General features: G+C 32.9%; 1 protein-coding gene across 1 annotated transcript in view; it reads left to right on the forward strand.

Moving 5' to 3' along the window:
* The window catches only part of LOC111057641 (proto-oncogene tyrosine-protein kinase receptor Ret), a 40,892-nt gene that overhangs the window by 16,608 nt on the left and 1,899 nt on the right, over positions 1-22,385 (forward strand). Inside the window, exons 3-13 of the mRNA XM_039432393.1 lie at positions 5,775-6,085; positions 8,675-8,881; positions 10,957-11,150; positions 12,461-12,715; positions 13,365-13,470; positions 14,919-15,060; positions 15,934-16,048; positions 17,880-18,069; positions 19,219-19,369; positions 20,269-20,398; positions 21,634-21,835. Of these exons, the coding sequence (XP_039288327.1) occupies positions 5,889-6,085; positions 8,675-8,881; positions 10,957-11,150; positions 12,461-12,715; positions 13,365-13,470; positions 14,919-15,060; positions 15,934-16,048; positions 17,880-18,069; positions 19,219-19,369; positions 20,269-20,398; positions 21,634-21,835 (1,889 nt within the window). The 5' untranslated portion in view covers positions 5,775-5,888. The remainder of the gene's footprint in view (positions 1-5,774; positions 6,086-8,674; positions 8,882-10,956; positions 11,151-12,460; positions 12,716-13,364; positions 13,471-14,918; positions 15,061-15,933; positions 16,049-17,879; positions 18,070-19,218; positions 19,370-20,268; positions 20,399-21,633; positions 21,836-22,385) is intronic.

Genomic DNA, 22,385 nt, shown 5'->3' on the forward strand with positions numbered 1-22,385 from the left:
ATAGAAAATTATAGAGATCATTCTATGGTTTCTCTGATGAGTTTGAAAATAGAATACTTCAAAATGCAATTCTGGATGAAGTCACGGAGTATTTATAAAACATAATAAAAATCATTATTCATGGATGGGGTTGGAGATGAAAACACCTTGAAATTTCAATCTGGGAAAAAGTTTCTAAATATTTCAGTGAGCTGTTGTCTTGATAGATAAATACTACATCATTTTCCAACCAAATGATTTATGATCAAAGTATATTTCCAACATTCTACACAATAATTATTGTTGGTATTTTTTCTATTCCTGTAAAAATATGTTTTGTTGCAAGGTAAGATTGCTGGAGATCACACCGATTTGTTCAACTTTTAGCATTCACCTGTCCAACTTTTTTCGCCTGTCCAACTTTTTAGCATTTTTATAAATTATGATCATAACTTTTTGAATTTCATAATCTCCAGTTTTTTAGGTATTGTTGATCGGTTATGGAATAATTTGCAAAAATAATACTCTCATAGATTCAACAACTAGAGAAAAAATATTGTGTTGAGGAGTTCTGCAACTCCTATAACAATGAGATTAATCTATTTGAGAGAGTGATCAAAATAATCATTTCTGATCGACTAAAATCTTGAAATCTTTGAGAAATACGAAATAACAAGGAATAGCGGATGCAAGATGAAAGAATGCACAAGATTATAGCTCCTGCTGGTTCCAAAATATTACTCATAACGTGAAATCGGATTGAAGATTTCGAGTACTGCAGTTCAACAACATTGTTCCATCCAAGGAACAAAGTTCCACTAAATCAAAATATAGCATGAATATATGAACAGCAAAACATGAACTTTATTTGACCGCACGAACTCAAAATACCATATCATTATTATGTTTATTAATATTATTAATGATTGTTCATGATTATTAATTCGCATTGAAGAATAGGAATTATTTGTGGATATGGACTAAAATTTTAATGTCTCATAAATCTTATGGATACAAGGAAAATCAAAAATCATTTTCCAAACAAATCATTCATTCATTCATTTGATTCATTTATTTACAATGCAAATGACACTAATGTAATAACATTGAAAGATAAAATAATAAGGTAGTCCTTGTGCTATTTTCCTTCCAAATTTATAGGTGGTATCATGGTTTAATGTTGTTTTTCTCTACTGTTTTTCAACTGGGCATTCTCCTGAACAATTAAGTCCGTGATTGAAAAATGTTGGATGTCTCAAGGCTTAAATTCAAAACTCTAATAAGATCCTAGATTTTATCCATCGCTCTGGATTCTAGTTGTGTCCTGGCAACCAACAATACAATCAAGACAAAGAGTAACAGAGAAATTGGCAGTTTGAGTGAACAAATTGGATGATTAAAGCTCTTTCACAATAGTTGTCCAATGCCAGTGAGATGGAATCAATTCAAGTCACCGTCAATTCAAAATTACTTGAAGGGTTTCGCTGGAGTCGCCACAATTAATCATGACTGATTTATTGTTGCACGTAATCCAATTTCTCAAAACTGTTTGAAGCAAGAAATGTTGAAGAATTCACTTGAAAATATTTCTCTCACCTCATTCGGGATTTTATCATGAAGGTGACAGCATGAATAAATTACCACTAAAACTAATCGAGCTTTGGAAAAGACTCATTACTTACTGATTACATAATTTCCTAAAATATTCATTCAACAACTTTTTTATACCTCATCTATTTTTCGAGATATCCGCTTAAATATTCATGCCAAATTTCAGATCAATACAACATTTCGTTCTTGAGATAAAAAATTCCCAAGTTGAAAAAACAAAATGACAGCTATATAAGGATAACCGCTGAGTTTTGTACACTTCAAATACGACACTTGTAGTCTCCTATCATCCAGGAACAATACCCTAAACTGTTCGACACTACTTCTGGAACATTCTGTATCAATCAGCTGATCACGTGTAAAACGTGACAATATTCTCAGCTTAGAAGGAGAAGAAGAAGAGGAGGAGGATTGAGAAGAAGAAACATCATTACATTCATCTTCATCATCCTATTCCTCCTATCCATCCTACCATCCTATCCATCCTCCTATCCTATCTATTCCTCTGTCCATTTTTTAATTGCGAAAATGGATGTAATGAGAGAATAGGATGAAACTGAACATAAGAAATCCTATTCTCTCATTGCATTCATTTTATTGTCTTACAGTACATACCGATAATTCTGAAGCAAATACTACATTTTTAAGGATAATTCTATGATTTTTGCTTTTGAATTTTCCATTCCTATGCCCATTAACCCCCTAGCGGAGCTCGTCGCCCGATATTTATATTTCAAAGACCATATTGAGTCTGATTATGATGTCATATTGATCTCGTATTGATAATGTCAATGAAGATATATGATCCCAATGATCAGTTTATGATGTGATTTATCATGATTCATTGATCATACGTAATTGATACTTATTTAAATGGTGGAGAGTTCAAAATAATCTTATAATATTAAGCGAGCAATTTCTGTTTACATGTTTATAATATGCCTCTTTTCTGTTTAGGGCTACTTGTAATATAAATAATAGAAATACAAATTCAAAGAAAAACATTTTCAAAATGGCATGAATGTCCGAAACATGTGATAAAATATTTCAAAAATCTGGTGTGGTACACTCACACAACTTTCCTTGCTCATATTCGAAACTACGATCAGACTTCTGTATATGTGTGTATATAATTGTTTTCAGAGTACTTTTTCCTTTGTGTAAATTGTGAAATTCAATAATTTTTTTAGTCGTCATTTTTTTAAAGTCGTCAAAACAGCTGTTCTACAGATGAAATATCTCGACTATGTGTTCTTTTTATGAACTGCTCTACCTACCTACCTCATGCACGAGAAGGAGGTTACAAAGTCCATTTCTCAAGGATGGGGTGGACCCCCCATTAGTTTCCCAGAAAGGAGACTCATGCCAGTTAATAGAGCTGATAAATAACTATACAGAGTATGAATTTGAAAAAAATCGGTCAAGTTATTTTGAAAAAATCGTGAAAAACATGGTTTTTTAGTAATTATCCGCCGTTTTTCTCAAGAATATTACAGAGCTCCTGCAATTTTCCAAGGAAAAACTCATGTCATTTGATAGGACTTATGAATTCCATGAATACCCATGAATACCCATTTTATGAATACCCATGGCTTGAATTTGAAGAAAATCGTTAGAGCCGTTTTCGAGAAAACCGTGAAAAACCTGGTTTTTTGTCATTATCCGCCATTTTTCTCAAGAATATTACGGAGCTCATGGAATTTTCCCAGAAATGAGACTCATGCCAGTTGATAGTGCTTATGAATATCTATCCATGGTATGAATTTGAAGTAAATCGTTAGAGCAGTTTTCGAGAAAACGGTGAAAAACATGGATTTTTAGTCATTATCCGCCATTTTTCTCAAGAATATTACGGAGCTCATGGAATTTTCCCAGAAATGAGACTCATGCCAGTTGATAGGGCTTAAAAATAGCTATCCATGGTATAAATTTGAAGAAAATCGTTGGAGCCGTTTTCGAGAAAACCGTGAAAAACATGGTTTTTTTGTCATTTTCCGCCATTTTTCTCAAGAATATTACGGAGCTCCTGAAATTTTCCCAGAAATGAGACTTATGCTAGTTGATAGGGCTTATAAATAGCTATCCATGATATAAATTTGAAGAAAATCGTTAGAGCCATTTTCGAGAAAAACGTGAAAAACATGGTTTTTTAGTAATTATCCGCCATTTTTTCCGCCATCTTGAATTGAATTTTATTGAATTTCTTATTGTCGGGTCCTCATGGTATAGGGACCTTAAGTTTAAAATTTCAAGTCGATCGGTTAATTAGGAATGGAGTTATCGTGTTCACAGACATACACACACACACACATACACACATTCACACACACAGACCAACACCCAAAAATCATTTTTTTGGACTCAGGGGACCTTGAAACGTATAGAAAACATGAAATTAGGGTACCTTAATTTTTTTTGGAAAGCAATACTTTCCTTACCTATGGTAATAGGGCAAGGAAAGTAAAAAGGGTACTGAGATTTGTATATCTATTTATAATATGACTATGTCACCGGATTTTGAAAACGGCTCTAACGATTCTCACTAAATTTGGAACAAATTAGGTTCATGGTAATATAAGAATTCGAATGTATTAGTTCTCTATAGGATAACTCGTTGAAGGACATTGAAAGTATAATTTTCATCATTGGAAAAACAGCTGAAATTTTCGTCGTCTGTCGATAATGGAAGTGAGAAAAAATTATGCCTCAGCTATTGCATTCAATCCGCTGATCTCACGAGAAATATTATCTGGCAAGAAAGTAATCGACATGATCAACATAATGATCGCTGAAAAAAATCTCAATCATTGACTCTAGCGACAATATCAAATTCAAAATTAGCGATTTTACTTTTGAAATTATAAATACAGGCCTATCATAATTTTCTTATCGTTATAAGTTTTCTATGCTTTTGTTCTCCACAGCGAAGCTCTGTCTCCCGACATTGTTGAACAAATCGGTGTAATTTTCTGCAATTCATAGTTTGACACTAGATGTTGGTACACAAGAATCCGTGATATTCTAGGTTGTTAAAGGATTTTGGAGACAGCGCTGAGCTGGAGAAATCAGCTCCTGGTCAGCATGCATTGCTGGGAATGGGTAAGCCTATTAGGAGACGCATCCCAACCGGAGGTTTAAAGGCAGCTGTATTTGTGGAGAAGCTCACCATGTATTCAATTCTAGATGGTTAGAGTAGGTCGAATAGTACACATGCCAGCAAATGGCATCACTGTTCATTTTATCAGTAAACAGGGAGATTCAGTAGAGAATAAGTATTGATCAAAATTGAGGAACATAGCTTCGCTGGTCTTGGGAAACCTCCTAGTTTCAACATTTTCAATTTTGCGTTTTTTGGTATCATTTTTTTCAGAATTTCAACAAGCCCTACAACCTGGTGAATACCTACTTTGTGTAAAATAATTCTATAGTCATTTTATGGAGGAATAAAGAATATATTAAATAAATAATGATTGGATGATAAATCAATAAATGAGATAAAATTGAAAATTTGAACATTGAGAAATTTGAAGCTGTCTAATAATGAGAAATACACGATACATTGACTATGTTCTTGAATGGAGTTTTTTCCCTGTGTATGATATTGGGTTCAGTCTAATTTTCTTTTGGTATTTAGAAATGTTTGAATTTCCAACTGCAATGATTTTTCTTTCTCTATATTGACTGTGGATATAAATAAAAAACGTTTGATTAACAATAATATTCAATACATTAAGGTGCGTAGAGATTTACGCGCCGCGAACATGAGCAATTCACTTTTAATCAGCTGATGCCAAGCTTTTTATATCTATATCTTATACCGTTTCTGTGAAGATACACATATAGTCAGGTGATTGAAAGTGAATTGCTCATGTTCATGGCGCGTATATCTGTACGCACCTTTAGAAGAACGACGTTTTGAGACGAAAATCATGAGTTGCGTGAGCAGCTTGAGCTGTATACAGATGTCCAACTCAACGTTGAGAATTCAAAGAATAAATGGAATGAAAATTTCTCTATTGATTCGTTCTTGAAATCTATCGAATAAATGGGATTTAGAATGTTCAACACCGTAATTATGCAAATGTCTTCACTGGAATTTTTTTATGTAACGAAATAACTGAAATGTATTCAACATCCCTTCATTGTGTAGCAATTTTCAATGAGTTACTGAATTCGACTTCCAGGTCGATGTACCGATTAGAATCTACTTCGATGAAGAAACTAATTCTGTGGTTTGTGAACGATCATTTCCCGCCAGAACAAAGGTGAAGCGCAGCCATATTGATCACAACTACCTGATGAATCCGGTTGTCTACCCGTCCACAGTTATGCTCAGTTTAAAGGCAACTCCACTCACAAGGCTGGCAGAACCAAATAATGCTAAATCTCTAGAAGGATACGAGTTTAAACTGAACAGCTACAGAGGCAACTTTGATGTGACAAAGGCATTTGGCATTCTCTACTTGAATAATACAATAGGTCTCAACAAATACAGGTAAGCGATTTTGTTGTCAATTTTTTTTTAAATGTTAGAGTGTGAATTTTCTCTCTTTTAATGGAGAGATGATTTTGTATCATGTACTTTATTTGTAGTTATGCTTTTTAGAGAAATAAATTTTGTACCTATTCTGTATTTTGCTGCAATTTTATCCAAAGCTTTGATAAGCTCATCCGTCGTAAACGTTATTCTTTGTTCAAGTTTGGAATTTTCTATTCTTGTGGACATATTACATTGTGGATTATCTATGAAGTCCGATATCTTACCAAATAGAAGTTTGATGAAATATTATATATATATATAGACCTATATATATATATATATATATATATATATATATATATATATATATATATATATTCTTTCTAGGTTCTGCTTCTTATGTATGCTTCCTAATTATTAAAAGAGAAATATTGGATAGAATAATTTTCAAAATGGATTCATAATTCCACTGATTTGATACATTTTCTACATTCATCGTAGGAACATGTCCAACTTTTTCAAAAAATCAACTATTTAATGTAAGATACATCGTTTACTGTAGGAAGGATACATGTCCAACTGAAAGCATTGTAATGACGACGTTTTGAATATATCGTTTACTACAGGTTTAGATTCAGGTTTGAATAAGTTTTTTGTCTCTCCTGTAAAATTATGAAAACTGGACATGTTCCCTTTCTGCAATTAGCGATTCATTTGAGTTTGAAATATGATTATGATGAAAATATAGCGCTACTCGAAGTGTTACTTGCTCTTGACATCATTCATGTCAAGAGTTTTTTTAATCTCCCACTAAAGATTTGTACATGGACAAAACATGTCTATAGAACTTCTATCAGCTCAACTGACAGAAAATAATATCTCTGAAAGCTTCATCCACTGATATTTCAAATTTTCTCCACTAGTTTCTACTTTGAAATTCAGCTCTCTATACAAGCTTTGAAAGCTTCATGAGAGTCTATTGAAAATCAATTTCGAAGTATATGGATTATGTTCTTCCGAAATGTATTGAAGCATTCCATGTTGCATGAGCTTCCGACAACCTGCTCTGAGCACCTGACAGCGTTGTCAAACTATGAATAATGTTCCCTAACACCTCCAGCTTCATGAATATTCTACATTCCAGCTTACGATACCCGGCCACTTTGAAAGAGCAGATATTTTCATACATTTCTCGAGAATATGGAATCTCTAATATGAAATTGAAATTAAATTCTTGGTAGATTAAATTTAGATTGAAGGAGTACAGTAAGTTGTGAATACAGCCTTAGAAAACGACCTCTGAATCAAAATATATAACTTGTAATATGTGAACATACATATTGTAAATGAACTTATTTCTCAATCAACTATATCTAAGTTCAAAACCTGAAGAAAAAGACTTTTAGTTCATTGAACCTTATAAACGATATAACATATAAGTCAATAATCTGGAGGTTTTGAGTGGCAGATTTTGATACACGTCATTCCTATCAAATCAAACACAAACTCAATTTACCCGCTCAACCAAAATCCAGACTGTCGAGAAGCTGTTATCACAATTCAATTAACAAAGTTAACCTCTTCCTACTTGAGTCCTTGAACTTTGCACGGTACTTTTCATCATGTTTGTTGGATTATTGGTTTTGATTGATCAACTTGTTTAATCCTCTGCTATCCTCTTCCCGCTTGTTATCCGTGACTCTCTATGCCTCCCTATTGAGAGATAATTGAACTCCACCAACTACAAAATATAAACTCAATCTGTTTGATTGTGTTTCATCAATTGTAAAGAGATGAGTGTTTATTCAATTTTTTATTGTATCTATTTTTCATAGACTGTGAATAAATCTCATATTTTAAAATGAATTTCTTATTATTCTAATAAATTAATAATATAATCGTATTCTCTGAAGTCATCAAGTTTTCAAGAATAATTAGGGAGACAGAAATATTCGACAACATGCTTAAAGATTAAATTGAAAACTTGATGTACTTAAGTAAATGGTACCAATTAATTCATTCTCTCCCATTTTTCACGTCAAGATTACTTTCTTCCTATGGCTATAATCCCACCTCACAAATAAATGACTGCGAAATTCGATTTATTACTAACTATTGAGCAAATTTATTTGGGCTCAAGGTGAAAAATACCCTCTAGGTATTGGAACCCTCTAGTCTAGACCTATGTTTATACAAGTGGTGTCAGCTTTGTACTAGAATGTACCTGTCCTCATAAGTAAACTTTCGCTTTCCTATAGCAATTTATCAAACAAATTCATTTTCTTATTTATACTAGTAAGGTTCTCATCAATATTGATTGATCGATTTATTCTCCATTGATTCATACAATGTGTACATCAATAAATAATGAATGAATGGAAAAATGAAAATAAAACTATCTATTATTATTTATAATTGGAGATTTTATGTACGGTACATCTATCATATCTCATAGTTCACACTGATTCAGAGAAGACTTATGAGGAATAAAAAAATTGAGAGTAATCGATTGATAAAATTCCTAAAATAACTGTTCGATAAGTGTGGATGATCCAGGAATAAAATCATATTCATAGAAACTAATCTTTCATTCACAATTTACAGCAATATCATGTTAAACATCAGTTGGGTAGGACCAAAGTTGGGACACAATGGTTCGGTCATAATAAATGTGAATATTTCAACACTTGGAATGTCTCCGTGTGGAACTAATAATATTAGCAATATCAACGCTTGGTCGACATGTTCTGAAAAGGAGAACGAGAAAACATGCATTCAAAGATGCGGTCTTGGAACCGGCAATTTCCTAGAGTAAGTAGCCTCATCTCCTGCATTATTAAAATAATAGAGAAATATTCCATTCAAATAAATTCAATGGCATACTGATGAATAGATGTGTGCCTCCATTTCACACTTCATAAACATTACATTTTATAGTGAGTAGAGTATAGGACTATTGACGGAGAAAATCTTTTTCAATGTTTCTGCAGCGATGTATTTTCATTTTTTGTGACCTCTTTTTCTACTTTTCGTTTCATTTTTTCTGCACTACATCATGTAGGCTATGGTTAAAACACTCTCTACAATAGTCAGTATGTAACCGATTAAATAAGACGGAATCCCAACAATAAAAAATTAGGAATTATTTGTAAATGCAAATGGGAAGCGGTTTGACTCATTGTCATTGGTCTTAAGCTGATAAGGTATCGCTTAAGTTAAGAATCATGCGCCTGTCAGTCCCGTTGGAAGGGTGACCACTCGAACCAACTCCTCCAAATAACTGTAGTAATAAACCTAAAACTGTAAGTCCACTCATCTCTCATTATCATTCGCTTCTTTACCCACACACAAGCTTCGATATCATCCTCAATCATAAGATGTGACAGGCAGAAGCTGGAGAAATACTAAACAATTTTGTGGATATTTTCTAGATGAGAAATTGAAAGTGTGAAAAGATTCAGATTCAGAAGTGTACTTTCAGATTCCAATGATTTATTAAATTTATTATTTTATCATTTTACAAAGGCGACTTTCTAGAAGTATTCTAAGCCTAGGTGATGATGATGGGATGAATGATAATACAATGAAGGTGGAGTTATGAATGAATAAAAATTTAAGTTTTTGCTATCCTATCATTATAAATAGAACTATCGACTACAGCACGATCAACTATCTAGATGTCTTCATAGGAATCACAATCTTGCTAAGCCGGCAACCAGATTTGCCATTAAGCACTGAATGATAAGAAAAGGTATTCCCTAATTTTGTTTTACACGTTCTTGGCTGAATTAGGAACCTAGCAAAGTGAGGCACCTGATATATGAAGAGAGAAATTTCAGGAGGAAGACAAAATGGAAGATCTTTCTGGCGTTAAGTTTAGGTTTATTGCATGGACTCCAGGGCATGGAACCGAGCAGTGCTCCGCTTTTCTTTGTCTTCCATCCACAGCTCCACACACCCACACTTTGCACACAAATTTTATAGGTACGCATTAAGTTTATTCATTCTAGTCTTTCCAAGTGGAAATGAGTTAGTTACTTAAACGATACTGGAATTCTATGTATAATGCCAGAGAGTATGATACTTACATCGTTACGGTATTCTATGATAATGCCTAATTTATTTACGTATCATGAAAAATTAGAGAATAATATTATATTTCATCAATGATTTGATTACGATCAATAATTCAATACAAACACTATACTTCATTCACAATAAGTTAAATCTAATAATGTATGCCTTAATTTTCAGCTACCAACAATATTCTTTTTTTTTGTTTTTCAAGACTATTTTTTGACAAATATATTATGCTTTAAATAATTCTTGGAAGTAGAATGATTTATTCATTTTCCTTATTGGATATTGTTCCCATTTAAGAAATTTGAATTATTCACAGTACTGTACTGATTGAACATTGAACTATCACTTGGAAATGGAGGTGCATCAGTTTAAAATTGGTTCTTATCACATCAATTCATGAAATTCAATTGTGGCTCAATCAACTTCGCCAATATCCAAATTCTTGTTGCATTGGAAATGAATATGAGAAATTCGAATGAATAATAATTTCTAAAATTTGATAGAAATACTGTTTTCTATTTTCTGTCGGGATTAAGGTTTATGATTATGTGGCTGATCTTTATACAGTCAGATCACTCCTTTCATTGCTGTAAGACATTGACTAATTTCTTCTCAAATTCCTTCTCAATTTCTTTATTTTCTTTTTTTTTATTAGAGGCACTTGGTGTTTTGAATAATAGTCAACTTATGCGTGTATTATAAGCAACTAGGCTACTGTAATTAAAACCTTCATATTCATATCATGTCCTTCTCTGCATTTCAAATTCCATCCAATTGTTATGCAAATCTGTTTATGTTTTCAGCTCCAGTGCTAATAGCCCAGTTGGCTGTGTTTGGAGAACACCAACAGACACTGATGGAAAATCAAATGGCAATTCACTCACAAGAATAGGCTATTACACATGTGTGACCAACCCAAGAACTTGTCCAGATAACTGGTGCGATCCTCACGAAGAATTAAATCCCAGGTTGTGTCCTCAAGATTGCACAGAGTCAAGTAATTATCCATCTTTTCTTCTATTATTGTAATTTTTATATAATTCTTTGACTTGCTCTGAAATGGCAAAATTTTTTAGTAATTTCCGTTTAAGCCTTGAAACAGATAAAGACAATAGTTCTCTGACAGCCTACTCTGTCTCTGAGATGACAATTGAATATTAATTAATCTTTTCCACCCGAAATTTTCCGTTTAAATTGTATCTGAAGCCTGATAATTGAGAATCTAAAATCAAACTTTGCATAGATGGGGCGGAGCTCTTGAAATTTTTACAGTTATGGGACTTGTGGCAGTTGATAGAGCTTATCGATGACTATTTCAGTTATAACTTTAATCAAAATCGTTGGAGCCGTTTTCGAGAAAATCGCGAAAAACCCTGTTGTTGACAACATTTTCGTCATTTTAGCCGCCATCTTGAATCGCATTTGATCGAAATTGTCCGAGTCGGATCCTTGTATTGTAAGGACCCTACGTTCCAAATTTCAAGTCATTCCGTTAATTGGGAGATGAGATATCGTGTACACAGACGCACATACACACACACACATACACACACACACACCACACACATACACACACACACACACACACAACACACACACACACACACACACACACACAACACACACACACACACACACACACACACACACACCACACACACACACCACACACACACACACACACACACACAACACACACACACACACACACACACACACACACACACACACACACACAACACACACACACACACACACACACACACACCACACACACACACACATACAGACCAATACCCAAAAACCACTTTTTTGGACTCAGGGGACCTTGAAACGTATAGAAATTTAGAAATTGGGGTACCTAAATTTTTTTCGGAAAGTAATAGGCTACTTTCCTTACCTATGGTAATAGGGCAAGGAAAGTAAAAAATGAATAAGTTAAAATATGTAGGTATAAATAATGTAATATATAAAATATCAATATAAAAAAATTAAATAGCAATTTCCAAGATAATAAAATGAATCATAAAATATCCATAACATGAGATATTCGATGTATCTCTGTGCAAAAAAAAATTAAATCGAAAAAAATTACCTAACACTTCACTATTCTCCCCGTTAGATTTCACTCGAAATAAGTTAAATTTTCCCTGCTTTTAGAATAGGTTATGATGCTATGGTAATTACCTGAAAATTATAGTTTTTATATGTCATATCGCAGCATAATTCGATTGATATAAAATAATCTTGAAAATCCATAGCAACTATACTAGAAGTGAAACAGGAGAAATGTGTTTTATTTTACAGAATTCATCTTTGGTATATTGAATCCATCAAATAAAGAGCGAGGAATAGGATGGACAGTTGGATTGTGCACCTGTGATCACACAGCCAAATGCACTTGCTCATCCCTCAATACCATTAGTACTCAGAAAAAGTCGAACACCACATTAGATGCTTCTAATCAGAAGAAAGCCAATGGAACCAGGAAAAAGTTCAATTCAACATCAACTACAACAACCACTATTATGGCAACGTCATCACCAATTTATCAAGTCAGTGGTTAGTATATTATTATGGTGGATGTATGAACTGTAACTATGTGCAATTAATCGAGCAGAATATAATATTTTGAATACTTTATATTATCCTCAAACATGAAGCCTCAACCTTTATAAATCAAGCTTGAGATGGAAAATCTCACAACTTTGGACCCGACATTCATTCCATTTCAATTAACAGTCTCTGCAGATGTTTTTATCATAACAGGATTATTTTCATTAATATTTTAGTAGACTTTCTTTAAATACTTCAGCTTCTTCAGCTTCTTCAGCTTCTGAAATAATCCTCAATTGGGAAATTTCTTTTATAAATTGATAATTCTACCAGATAGAACCTATGAATTAAGTATATACACTTCTATATTCAAGTATTATTCGAATTAACACTGTTAAGTGTAAGGTATCAACTTTTGAACTTCTTTTATGATTATTGAGGTTTCAATAGTGCGGATCTCATAGGAGACAAGTTTATCCACCATAGCTTGATAATGTAGAGATGGGGCATTGATATGAAAGGCTGAGTAAAATAATGTTCTATGAAATGGCAATTTCTGGCAACTTTTAAGCTGCCACTAGGTGGATGAATGCACTCTATGAAATATATGCTAACTTCTCTCTCATAATTTATTTTGTTCTGTATTTTTATTCAGATGAGCACATCTTCGGTGGATATCACATGTGTGGAACTGCGTGTCTTTCGGCTGTGATGACTATCAGCATTATATTGTCAGCAATCATAACTCTGATTGTTTGCAAGTGAGTGCATTCCTTACATAATTTCCGCTATGCAATAGATAAATGTCTATTATACTATTTAACCAATTCAACTGAACTAGGCTTAAATACTGAGCACGCAAAATCTACCATTTCACTGCAATATCACAAAAAAACACCGTAAACGTTGAGTCTCAGACTAGAATCTAATCAGAGGGTGGTGTCTTGAGTTCTAGAGTCTTCAAGACTTGATCTTGAGAAAATTTACTTCTGCTAATAGTCTTTGAAAAAACAATCAGTGACCAATACCCTAATAAAACGTTTCTGTACAAAATGGAAATATGATCGTCTAAATAAGTGTCATCAGTGCAATGATCAGGCTTTTGGTTGATAAAAATTAATAGTAATTAATACCATCGAGAGGATGTGATGATTAATTAGTGAGTTCGAATAAGGTTATAATATTGATTTCATTATATTAATAATTACTTTACACACAAATATTTACCAATTTACTACAGTTGAAACTCATATCTTCCTATTTGAAATTCAACGCCAAGATTGGCGCTATCCATTAAGCGTGTGCTGAGTTGAAGTTGAAGCTCAGGAAAGTTGTTAGAGAGGTGACAGTACAACGAGGAAACCCTATCAGAGTGAGAGAGAATCAATAAATCATGTACCCACCTATAAAAGGACAGAAGAAGCTGGGAGAGAAAAAGGAGATCAAGTGCTGACAAGACTTTAGACATTGGCTGAATAATCCAAGAGCAAAGTGCTCTCTATATACTGAAAGGTTATTATGAAAGGGTAGGAGAAATGAGACGAGATTGATTTGATTTTGTGATAGGAAAAACATGATGAATTCATCTATTCTCCTTTGGATCATGTCTTCTCAGTTCCACTGCACTTGACGTGACTTAGCGTCACTATCATTTTCCATTCACAATTAATTCAGATTCGAATTAAAGCATGACGTTATTCAACTCTTATCGGATAAAATTATCATCGTAAACTTCAAATTCATAGGGGATTCACATTGATTGCAAGTTATAATCTGGTTGATAATAATACAGCAAAGAGCAACGCATGATCAATAAGTTTGAAGATATAAAACCTTAATACGGTACCATTATTGTGAGAGAAAACTTCCGAATATTTATTTACCCTTATATAATATAATATACCCTCAACTTCCGAATATTTATTTACCCTTATATAATATAATATATCCTTAAGTAAAATGAATTCAATTCAAAACGAAACCGTTACAGTATCATCAGATAGTATAGAATGTAATACAATATATTATTATTACATTCAGTATTACATTACTTTTACTCTCTGGTTATCATCCTCCTGCTGCTTCTCACTGAAAATGAATAATAAATTTGTAGCCTACTGATGAGGTCTGGTTGTCAGATTTGGGAAGAAACTGAAATCCAATATTTTCATTCTCTTTAGATTCCTCTGAAACAGTTTTTTCTTATTAGATTTGTTGGTGAAAGTGCAAGGAGAAAGATGAAACCGACCGGTACTAATTCCAATATTCGATCCACGGATACCCTTATCACATTGGAGCCAATTGCTTCTCCTGTCAATGAGTCGCCAGTTGACACTGATTCTGCATTGTTGGTAAGTTTTTGCTGAGCCCAGAACCAATCAGAGTTTTCAGTTATTGTAATAAGATATCCAAGTAGTATGAGTTATATCCCAGTTATATGAGTTAATGAGAGTTATATTCTGTCAAACGGCAAAATTATTTGATAATGGAAAACAAACAGTTTGACTATTCAAAGTATAATATAGGTAACCACAGATTAAACTAAGTCTGTAATATAGCCAAGATACGAGATAGAGTACAGTACCGTGAATAAAGCCTGCAAAAACAGTTCTCTTCCATTCTGTCTGTACCATACAGTATCGTTCTCGTTTTTGTGATAGTTGTAAGGAAACTTTCAGATTCACTGGAGCAAAACATTCTACCCACTGAATTTTTCAACGGGTTGGAAGTTCAAGGTCCAGCTTCTTTCAAGACTGCCAGTTAAATGTGCAAATTTTTCGTTCCACTGTCCTATTCTGTTATGCATTGTAGCCTTACAATAAAACACGTGAAAAGTGAGAGCGTGAGCTAAAATGGAGGAATACCGTAACTAGTCTGAACTACACAACTTATGAATTCTAAGATCTATTCTTTCTTCATAAAGTTTCGGGCGGCTTTATTCGTGCTTCAAATTATTTACGCATCTTTATTCGTATTATACATTTTTCCACAAATATCGATATCGGAATGGGCATGGGCATTCAGCCTTCTGTTGATGATATTCCAGTGTCTTTCGAATTCTCATATTTATTTATTCATATGATACACAAAACACAATTAATTTGAATGATTGGGGAAGGACCAACTGTCACAGCCCAAAACAGTTCCTTCCCCGAATTTCCATTTATACACTAGTCCAAAAAGTAGGTTTTTTGGAATTAATGGTATGAAAACTTTATTTCCAGATTGATCCCGAATGGGAGTTTCCCAGGGAAAGAATGAAGATTGATTTTTGCCTTGGAGAAGGAGAATTTGGAAAAGTTTTGAAAGCTCAAGCGACAAATATCGCTGGCATACCTGGTGAGAAGTTACGTCAGTACGATAGATATTCACATGAATCATCCATCTTGAAAAGCAATCATGAATAAGAACTGTATGTAGTCTCATAATTTTTTATCATCCATTTCAATATAGGTAGTTGATACCGAACTCATTTCATGAAATGTTTAAGCTTTTGTAGTTTGATTTCTTCTTCACACTGACTGGTGACATGAGTAAACAAACATTTGATCTCAAACTGTAGCTCTATGGATGCTAACTATTAAAAGTAGCTACGCCTTGCAGCTTGCAGTATACTCAACTAGGGTTTGTTTGTGGGCCAAGCCACAAGGGATGGAAGTATTATTCAAACAGACGATGCGACAGGAAAGTCATGGCTCAGCGAAGTCCCGGGAATATTGGATAAGTTCTAACAATGTAACAAAGCTAATAAATCTGAATAGCGTGTATCAGATACAATATAGTGTGATGAGTGAAAACTTTGAAACAATTTCAACATGAGTCTTCCAGGAATAGCAGTGTATGTGTTTGGATATAGATGAAGAGTCAGTATCACAATTCCACAGAGTTTAAGTAGCTTATTGAATATTGAAAAAAAGACGCAGGATCTTAAATATTTTTCTAACAACATATATAAGTAACTCTCTTAACAAAAGACTATCAATCTCTTACTTTTAAAAATAATTATCCATCAATAACAACCACTTCAGTTTGGGACTGAATTCGCCAATCATGAATCTAACATCTTATATTGCTCTAATAAAGTTTTTAACACTGTATTGTCGATTCCATGTGAAGTTTACACTCATTAACACAGCTTTAAAAATGTCAATCATAATTATGCCAACCGTACTTATTAGAGTAGTATTGAGACTTCAGAAGCTGAAAAGTGTTTTATGAAAGAGAATTTTCAAAAAATATATTCTTGCCATAATTGTATTACTGGATGATTTTAAGAATCATAATGAATCAATTTTGAATCCAGCGTTTTTCGTAGGCCTACACTTCATGGAATAGGTCTTCCAATAAAATTTATATAATACAAATGAATTCATGCCAAAATAATATGAGTTAACAATTCAATATCATTCAAAAATAAAAAAATACATTACATGACAAATAATGGATAAAGTGAGTATAAAATAAAAAAATCAATATCAATGTAAACAGTTTTTCAACCGTCAAAATTAAAAATTCTTAGTTCTTGAGTGAAAATGGAATAAATTTCAGAAAAGTGAAATTACATCCCTATTTCGGACTTTGAAAATGTCATCTAAATTTGGGAGAGAAATAGTGCAAGGAGTATCCTTAGTTTTCTCTCTCGGTCAGTGCTCTCTTGTAAAAATAATAAATAAATAAAATTAGAGCAAATAATAAGTGTGAATGAATGATACAGGAATACTTTGTGTGGTATGCTGTCTTATTATTATTGTATGTACCGACAATAAATGGATCAGTCATGGTATATAAACTTAAGCTTATAAACTTCTTATTCAGTATGTTTCATCCTTTTCTTTTAATAATGATAGATGATTGTATCAACAGCATTGTCCCAAGATGCACGTTTCTCCACTTTCTCTTCCCATGAGAATTGAGATATAGGGCAAGACAACAAACAGCGGCAGAGTACCAACGGTATATGATACCATGCGTGAGTGCTATTCTTACCCCATAACTTTTATTGGAGCTCGCCTCCCCTTCACCTCTTCAGCGTCTCTTTCCTTTCTTCGAAATTTTCTCCACTTTCCTTCCCATTCCAGTCTATTTTTCCTCTTTTTCCCTCATCGTTATTGCCTGCATTTGTTCCCCTGCGACCAGTTTTCTCAGAGCCACGTTTAACGGTTGCAAACAGGTGTGACAACTGTGGCGGTGAAAACGTTGAAAGATGGAGCCGGCGAGGCCGAATTGGCAGACCTGCTTTCCGAGTACCAGATGCTGAAGGAACTTTCGCATCCCAATGTCATCAAGCTGCTTGGCGCGTCTACTGCTCCTGGGGGACCCGTCTATCTAATAATGGAGTTTGCCAATCACGGATGTCTCAAGTAATATTTCACAATTGAATGCTACTTTGGCACTCCATTAGAACTATTTTGTTTTTCGATTTATCTGGCACTATTTTTGTTTACCAACCTTGAGAAATCAATATAAATCACTTTTAAATACTATTATTAGACCTATATAAAGTTTTTTAAATTGTTATTGTTGAGTAGTTGAGCAACCAGTAAAAGGATTCAATTGGAACGAATCTAATAATTCTTGATTATTGATCAATCTTGGCTTAGCTTGTTCTTGAGCAATCGTCTAATAGTCTTAGTATTGCCCTGAATTAAGATCAATAAATAATATGAAAGAATGCAGCTTGCCAATCATGAATCTAACTTTATTAATCTGATAAATTATATTAGAACAACAGCTCTAGCTCTAGTTTGGAGAGCTTCCCTTGGCACGGTATACTGAAGGTGCGCCCTGGGCAACCTGCTTGAACATTTTCTTCCCCTCTTTCCTAGTCTATTGGATTATATGTTCCAATTAATTTCTTGTTTATAGAATAAAAATATGAATCATAGCTTACATTATTTAGATTCTATTAAAAAGTATTTTGAATTATAATAAATAAGGGCTTTCAGTGGTACGGTAACAGAGATGGAATTAAAATACCTACTACCCTTTTTAAAAAATCAACTTCTACTACTTCTACAGTAGAATGGATCTGAATATTCATTTATTCAATTGTTTTGTTTTTATTCGTGTTAAATTAATAACTATTATCTATTGGTTCATTCATTTATCTAAAATTATTCTTATTTCATTTATTATTCATTTAACCAACTACATAATGCTAATGCTATAATTCTACGTATGACGCTGATCTGTAATTTAATATAGGCTAAGACGAACCCAATTAATGTTAAATTATTGAACAAACTGTGATTGTTTGATTCTTGATCTCTATTACTAGAATGCTATAGTAATAATGAATTGTATGGATGAATTTGTACGACGAAAAAATACATTTTTAAATTTGAAAATAATAGATTAGGATAGTATAATATATTATTTTATCCAATTAAAATAATGTTATACTTATTCATCCAATTATTTATTACAACTTTTAAATAATAAATGATATCTGGATTGCTATTTCGCGATTATCCATTTTTTTATCTTATACGTTTTTATTATTTGATCAGGAGCTATTTGAGAAGACATCGACCTGTGGAAAATACTAATAATCCTGGAGTGGCTGCTAGAGCTGTGAATGAGCACAGTGTTACACCCAAAGATATTCTCAGTTTTGCTTGGCAGATAGCGAAAGGAATGGCATATCTTTCAGATATGAAGGTTAGTACCGTACTGTACATCCTAATGAATATCAAAATCAATTAAGTATTGATTTCACTTTAGGATGGATACTTTGGTGAATATCCCAAATAGATACCGTAGTGGAGATCTATCAGTTTAAGCAGACAAAAATTCATATCTTTTGTAATTTCACATATTATATATATTGCAGAGACACTCTGTTGAGAAAAAAATTATATTACTATCAGAGTTTAATACTTATTTATTTTTCAATTTTGAAAGTACCGTATTTATTGACATATCTGAATAAACATTGAAGGAATATCACGAATTAAATTCTTTGTTGGTTATCCATCTTGCTTTCACTATTATATTATTATTACCACTATCGTTTTTATATAACTTTAAAGTGGAAAAAAATGTTGCACATTTTTGAAAATGTGCAATACCAGCACGAAACGGTCGTCGCCACACCAAAGAATGTGAGTGGTTTTTCACTTTAAAGTTATATAAAATACGATAGTAATAATTAAAATCTTATGATCAACCATTCATTGGCTGCATAAATATTGATAATTACCGTATTCACTGTCCGCTATTACCAAAACATTGTTCTTATGACTTTATATTGTAGAAGTTTCGATACATTTTTTTTGTTTGTGTATGAGGAAGTTTTACAAAAAAATGCTATTGATATCAATAGGCTTCTATTTTCATTATATTAAAAATGTTCGTTACTCGTGATCTTAGATAGGAAACTGTAAGATAGGCGTGAGGTGAGTAAAGAGCCAACAGCAATATGCCTAATGACAATGATGATACTGTATTGATTGTTCTTGTATTTAATTTTTTGAAGATAAATATTGTTGCTTGTTGGGTGAATATAACACAATGAAATTTACTCAGCATGCTTAATAATTTTTGTTATTTGATTCCAGCTAGTTCACCGTGATTTAGCAGCTAGAAATGTTCTTGTTGCATCAGGAAAAGTGTGCAAAATATCAGATTTTGGTCTGACGCGAGACATCTACATGGATGAAACTTACTTAAAAAGAAGTAAAGGAAAAGGTGAGTCTTGACAACTCTTGTGATTTCTGGAATTCTGGGACTCAAAATTCTCAACATTTGACAGATATATGAAGTATTTTTGCATATTCTGTGTTTACGTATTTTATTAGTGGATGTTATGAGTTGACACTAAGCGCTATGGAAGTTTTCATGGAAAATTTAAACTCAATATAGAAAATCAACTTTCCACCGTACTTTTCTGGGACCCAACATCTTCAACCTTTGACAGATTTGAAATATTTTCAAGCTGATTCTGGGTTATTTTTTACTGTTGTGAGTTCACACAGATCGCTTTTGGGGGTTTTCATGAGAAAAATGTAGATTCAATAATAGGCTATATAGAATCAACTTTTCACTGTTTCGGCTGGTTTGAAGATTGTTAAAGCTGAACTCGTTACAAATTGAAATATTTAAAAAAAAAAAAAGAAGTCGAATCTATTTTAAATATAAAAACAATACATTAATGTATTATATGGTATTGTATTATTATGCTATAGAGAAAATACTCCTCACATAGAACTGCACGCAGTATTCTCATCCACAAGTACCTGATTGAAACTATAGACCTTATGGAAATACAGCAATAGACTGGCTTCTCCGCCCATCTGTGTAATCACTCTTGTCAGCTGATTTATGAAGAATAATTCTCTAGTCTGATTTTTACTCTAATATTGGCGTATGAAAGAGTCTTCTTTTTCCTTTTATATTATCCTTGAAATGCAAAATTCCCAAAAACCTTGTATATACGTCGACGCGCAATTAAAAAAGGATTAACATACCTGTCAAATTTCATGAAAATCTATTACTGCGTTTCACCGTAAATGCGCAACATATAAACATTTAAACATTAAGAGAAATGCCAAACCGTCGATTTGAATCTTAGACCTCACTTCGCTCGGTCAACTATAATATCACATGAAAATATGTCTCTAGACTTGAAATATTTTTTGTATACTCATTTACATTTTATTTCCATTTGTCTATCCAGAAGCAATCATAATCCTGATATTTTTCATATTAGGTACCCAATTAATTATCCCAGATAATTCAATAACAGATAATCCAGTCACACATTCGACATTACAGTAGTGACTCTAACTGGTTTTGAATCATTCATTAATTCCACAAATTAAAGTTAACGTTTTATTCAAAGTTTTTTTTTAATAGATAATTTTCGCTTTATTTGTAGTTATTGTTTCTCTAAAACTTGAAAATTTATTCTACAATTATTCCAGTACCAGTGAAGTGGATGGCTCTGGAGTCGCTATCAGATCAAATCTACACAATCAAATCGGATGTTTGGGGATTTGGTATTCTTCTTTGGGAACTAGTGACAATGGGATCTTCACCGTATCCCGGCATTGCTGTTCAAAACTTGTTCTTCCTTCTAAAGTCTGGCTACAGAATGGAAAAGCCCACGAAATGTTCAGATAAATTGTAAGTTTTACCACAGAAAAAGGCTTGAATCTGTGATTTGACTTATAAATGTTTCTTGTTAGATTCACTTCACTTATATGGGCTACTTTATTCAAATTAATAAAAACAATATAAAAACTTGTTGTACCCTCTATTAAAAACTTTTACATATGACCTATGGTCGAAAATAGTCGTTAAACTATTATAAAGTTTTTAATAAAGGGTACCAGAGGCTACAAGTTTTTATTAATGTTTCTTGTTTTATTTTACACTTTTCATTAGCATACAGCTTCTAATAAGTATGAGCATTATCATGAAACATCAGTCCGATGAGAAGACTGAGAAGAGAAACTTCAGGTTTTTCTCTAATAGAACTTTATGATTAGTTCTTGAACTAATTGGACTAAGGGAGTTGAGATTTTTTCATAAGGTAGACATATGAATAAAAATAGAAATCTGAGTACCCTTTTTAAAATTATTTAGTCATAACATGTTTCGGCTATATAATGCCATTATTATTATTGACTTGATAATGGTATCATATAGCCGAAACTTGTGACTGAATAATTTT

Source organism: Nilaparvata lugens, chromosome 1, assembly GCF_014356525.2.
Source record: "Nilaparvata lugens isolate BPH chromosome 1, ASM1435652v1, whole genome shotgun sequence".
Lineage (NCBI taxonomy): Eukaryota > Metazoa > Arthropoda > Insecta > Hemiptera > Delphacidae > Nilaparvata > Nilaparvata lugens.